The sequence below is a fragment of the Papaver somniferum genome, chromosome 7, assembly GCF_003573695.1.
Source record: "Papaver somniferum cultivar HN1 chromosome 7, ASM357369v1, whole genome shotgun sequence".
NCBI classification, from domain to species: Eukaryota; Viridiplantae; Streptophyta; class Magnoliopsida; order Ranunculales; family Papaveraceae; genus Papaver; species Papaver somniferum.
Genome location: NC_039364.1, coordinates 127,914,399 through 127,919,163, shown reverse-complemented (window position 1 = coordinate 127,919,163; position 4,765 = coordinate 127,914,399). Strand labels below are relative to the sequence as shown.

General features: G+C 35.2%; 1 protein-coding gene across 1 annotated transcript; it reads left to right on the top strand.

The window, feature by feature from the left end:
• Positions 1-3,813: 3,813 nt before the first annotated feature.
• LOC113293240 lies at positions 3,814-4,186 on the top strand. The gene has a single exon (XM_026541940.1). It carries the CDS (start codon positions 3,877-3,879, stop codon positions 4,015-4,017), a length of 141 nt encoding a protein of 46 aa, XP_026397725.1. The 5' UTR covers positions 3,814-3,876; the 3' UTR covers positions 4,018-4,186.
• The last annotated feature ends 579 nt before the right edge of the window (positions 4,187-4,765 follow it).

The window sequence follows — 4,765 nt, the reverse complement described above, 5'->3', positions numbered from 1 at the left end:
ACACACCATGGACGTCGTCCCATGTTCCTTTTATGTGACATTTCATTCATCACCATGGAGAATAATGGAGATAAGTGGAGATACCCGATAATAGAAAGGAGTCATGACCCCAAGTTCGAGTCAAGTTAAGCGACATTTATTTGTCGTTTTCAGGTGTCAACCATGGCTTAACCACGGGTGCAGCGCAAATGTATTTTCTAAGGGCAAGTCTTATGGTATAATTCAAGCTATTCAAAGGTTGGAGAAAGTGTATAATGTCAAGTGTAATGGCTTCCAAGTTGGGGTCATCCACACTATTTCCAAGCTATGTTCCATGGAAGATATGTTGGAACTCAACAAAGTGACAGTCCGAATCGCGGTAAACGTTATTCTGAATCGTGCTCAATGTTGAGGTTGTCTGATGGTCTCTTTTCACCGTCAATTTTGTGGGCCAAGATTGAACACGATTTGGAATCACGTTTAACGCAATTCTGAATAGGGTTTGGATTTATTTTACGTCCACCATTAAACTTGAATTTCCATGATCGGTCCCAAATATTTAGGTTTCATGGAATTTGGAAGATGGAATTCTTCCACCATAAAACTTGCTCTAAACTATTTGTAAATATCCGACACTTCGCATATAAGTGTGTGGATTTTTTTGCGTCTCCATTTCTTTCTTTGTACTAAGTTTTCTTAATGGATTTTCTTAAATATAGCCCACGGTTTTATTATTGGTAACCCACGAGACTTAGTCAGTTAAATTGATCATAAATCAAATTTGACCCTTTCTCGTTGTTATCTGTAGCCCATGAATTTTAACTAGGATAGGTTGAGTTCCTCACTATTTCTTCTCCTTCACTAGTTCTCCATCAAGATGCGCGAGTCCCTCAAAGTTTTCTCGGTTCTGTAGCCCATGAATTTTAACTAGGATAGGTTGAGGTCCGATCCAACTTCTTCTCCTTCACTAGTTCTCCATCAAGATGCGTGAGTCCCTCAACGTTTTCTCGGTTCTTCCATCTCCCCCTACTTCTATGATCAATACAGCCATATCATTTTCTTCCCTTTTAAGAAAATCCACTGTGGTCTTTGTTTACGTTTTGTTCTATGATTAATGAGGAATAATGTTATATCACCACCACACAGTATCCTTAATAAAAGCGATTAAAATGAAAAAATTGATGGAGATGGAGAATCAACAATGGTGAAAACCCATTAAACTTCCCAATGAATCGGAAAGGGTCATCAAACTGCAAAACCATGGACGCAAAATTGGGTAAACCTGTAAAGCTTTGGTATTCTATAGCCGCATGAAAAGATGTTAATGAATTGTAAATGAATTAGGGTATATAATATGTACAGTTCTCTGATAATAGAACCAAGGTCCAAAAATTCTTGTTGAATCAATCTCGTTTAGTTTTAGTTTGCTACAACTTACATGCATATCATGAACCATTTCTGCAAAAAAATAAAAACCATGTTGTGAAACTCTGTTATCAATCAAAATACAACCGCGATAATGGAAGAAGAATATAAAAGAAGCACGAGTTGGATTGGCCTATTTCGTGGGCCATGGATAACAACCAGAAAATGTCAAATCTGACTTATCGTCAACTTAGTTGACTAGGTCTTATGGGTTATCAACAAGGTAGTCAATATCGGTTGTACAGGCCCATATTAAAAGTTTTTATAGGATATCGGAAAAAATCTTTACGATATTGAAAATATCGGCGATACGAAGGAGAAACGATAAAAATGCGTGTATCGTCCTGTACGGACCGATATATCAGTTTCACTTGTACACCGATAACATAGGTTTCACTTGTACACTGATATATCATTAATGTATTTTGTCTTTTGATTAAAATTTCTTGAACTTTTAATTCAACAAAGTAACTCCACTAATTTTGGTAACTTCATATATGATTATGGTGGATGTAATTACTATAAATGTTATGTTGATGGGCTAACAGACATTCAATGTTTGGTTTTGTTGTTGATAGTATAATGCTCTAATCAACCACCTCTTATTTTGTAAGGTTGAAGTATGTTTACTACAATTATTATTTTTTATTATGGTTATATCAATATATTTTTTTGTTTGATAAATAATAAATATTAAAAAAATCCTAATGATGTATCGCCTATAAAAACAGATATTATCATTTGTATAGGTGTATAGGACCCGACCAATACGATACCGATACACGATATTAACTACCTTGGTTATCAATAATAAAAATATGGGCTATATTTAACTAGATAAGGTTATTTAGTTTGTACTAAAAAGGAAGACAGTTTTAAAGCTATTTTCATCCGGTGAAGATTAAACAAGAACATCTAGAATAAGACAAAGTAGATAGGAATAATGCTCACATATGATTTTGAACGAAAGATTATTTTACTTTATTATTTAGTGAGATTATATTTATAATCAAAACTAAAGGTTTTAATTTTTAACATTCTTCAGCTTTTAAGGGATCCGATTCAACAAATTTATTCCTTTTGAATGTAGTCTGCTAACGCCGCTAACCAATCACCAAACCAATCTTTAGTCGGTCAATTTAATAACCAAACTGATAACAAATCCATTCGGATCGGTTGCAAGAGCCGAAAATTTGGCTCCAAAATATTCTTGCACACAAAATTTTGCCGCGGAACCTGTGCTTTGTGTTTTTTTTTGTAGTGACATGATTTGGTGGGTAGCCGATTGGTGTATGATCCCAGCATCATATAATAACATAATCACATAACACTAAACAAAATGATCTAATCAGAGAGCTATCAGTTAGGCTCTTTGAACTTAGAAGTAGAGTCAGTCTACTACTGCTCTAATTAGGCTCTTTGAACTTATAAGCTCATAATTAGGGAAGTTGAGATGAAGATAAAGAGCACTAATCTTAAAAATAAAAAGCATGATTAGATAGATCCACCAATGGATTAGAAACAGAAAAAACGATTTTCTCATCAACAAAATTTCCAGAGTTTTTGGTTAAAACAAAAACTAAAGCAATAGAATAAGGTTAGCCCCATAACTTTGGTCGTTTGGTGCCCTCTCAATGAGTATGTAGAAGAAGGCGGGGTGGAGGATTTTGTATTTTCTTGTATGTTTTTAATAGGGATGTATTTAATAATTTTGTTGTTGGGTAAGGGATTCCCAAGTGGATGGTTGGGACCAATGTAGTCAATATCGGCCGTATCGGCCGATATATCGGGGATATTTCGGATATCGGACCAGAACGATACGATAAGAAGGATATCGGGGATACGATAATCGGTCGAATATCGGCCGTTTCAGTCGAATATCGGCCGTATCGGTTGATACGAAATTTTCCTACATTTCCCGATATGAGACGGTATTGGTCGTTTTTTATAAAGTTTAAGGGTAATTTTGGCGAAGAAAGTCTTCCAGGTGGTAGTAGAGGTGCATGTAGCTCTCGAAGCAAGTTACTAAAGTTACTCTTTTATTTTTTTGGTAAAATTGATGTTATCTATAATATCTTATCCGAAAATGTGTGGAGAAAATGTTTAATATAAAATTATGGTCTCTAAATGTAGAACCGATATTATACCGATATTTCAACGATAATATCCCCGATATAAAATCGTACCAGTGTATCGGTCCAGGCCGAGATGAACCGATATCCGATATTAATTACATTGGTTGGGACCAAAAGCAGTGTTGTCTGGTGAAACGGAGAGGGGGACAATCAATAATAATTCTCTCTCTCTCCTCTCATTGGTGTTTCGAGTTGAACCTGGACCACACTCCATTTTTTATTTAAGAAGACACTTCTCTTCTTCTTTGTCATTCACAATTCAACAACACTCCATTGATCAAAGCAATTCTAAAACAACACCAAGAATTTGATAATTTACAATCCTTTATCAGAAACCATGAAGATGATGAACGACTCAACAATGGGAGGATCAAAGAGAAAGTTAACCAGAGGACTTGGAGGAGTTCTTAGAGAACAGAGAGGAAGACTTTATATTATTAGAAGATGCGTGGTTATGCTTCTCTGTTGGCATGATTGATTTACTAACTTCAAGTTCATAAAGATGAAGAAGAAGATGGAGAGAAGCCTTTTATCATCGTCATCACAGAAATCATTTTTGAGTGTACATATACTGAAACGGATTTAATGTTGTTTAACGATAAATTTAACAATTTTTATGTATTTTATAATTAGTCTTCGTATGTATACATCGGAAAAAAAAGTTTAATCAAAATTCAAATTTCTAGAACTTCGAATTTCTCCATTTTATAAGCCAGTGTTCGTTCTTGCTCTCTCCCATAGTGCACTGTTAATTGATATTTAACCAGTCTCCTATAGTAAATAAGATTACGGTACTAAAGAAACTAATTTACTAATTCCATGATCTCTATTTTATCTGGTAATAGGTGTTCTGATTAGAAGATATGATTACAAGAAGTAGAGCTGTTGACAGTGATCCAAAATTCTTAGATTATCTGTATTTTGGGTATCAGTTTCACACCTGCCTATACGGGCTATATCGGCGGTGTACCAATATCAACGGATATGGACAAAATAAATCGACGTTGTATCTACCAATATCAACCGATATGTACAAATACAATCCGATACCGACTGATACCGAGTAAAGCCAAATGCAAATATTGCGTGCTGTACAAATATTTATACACATTTGGTGTATACACATAATTCATCATCCACCACGTGTCAAGAGAATCACACGTGGACGACATGCGATCCAGACGCATCAAGATATGATGTCACGTCCCATCACCCAAGGGGCATCT

Excerpts from the sequence above, each read along its gene's own strand:
- LOC113293240 (XM_026541940.1), top strand. The coding sequence starts at position 3,877 with ATGAAGATGATGAACGACTCAACAATGGGAGGATCAAAGAGAAAGTTA.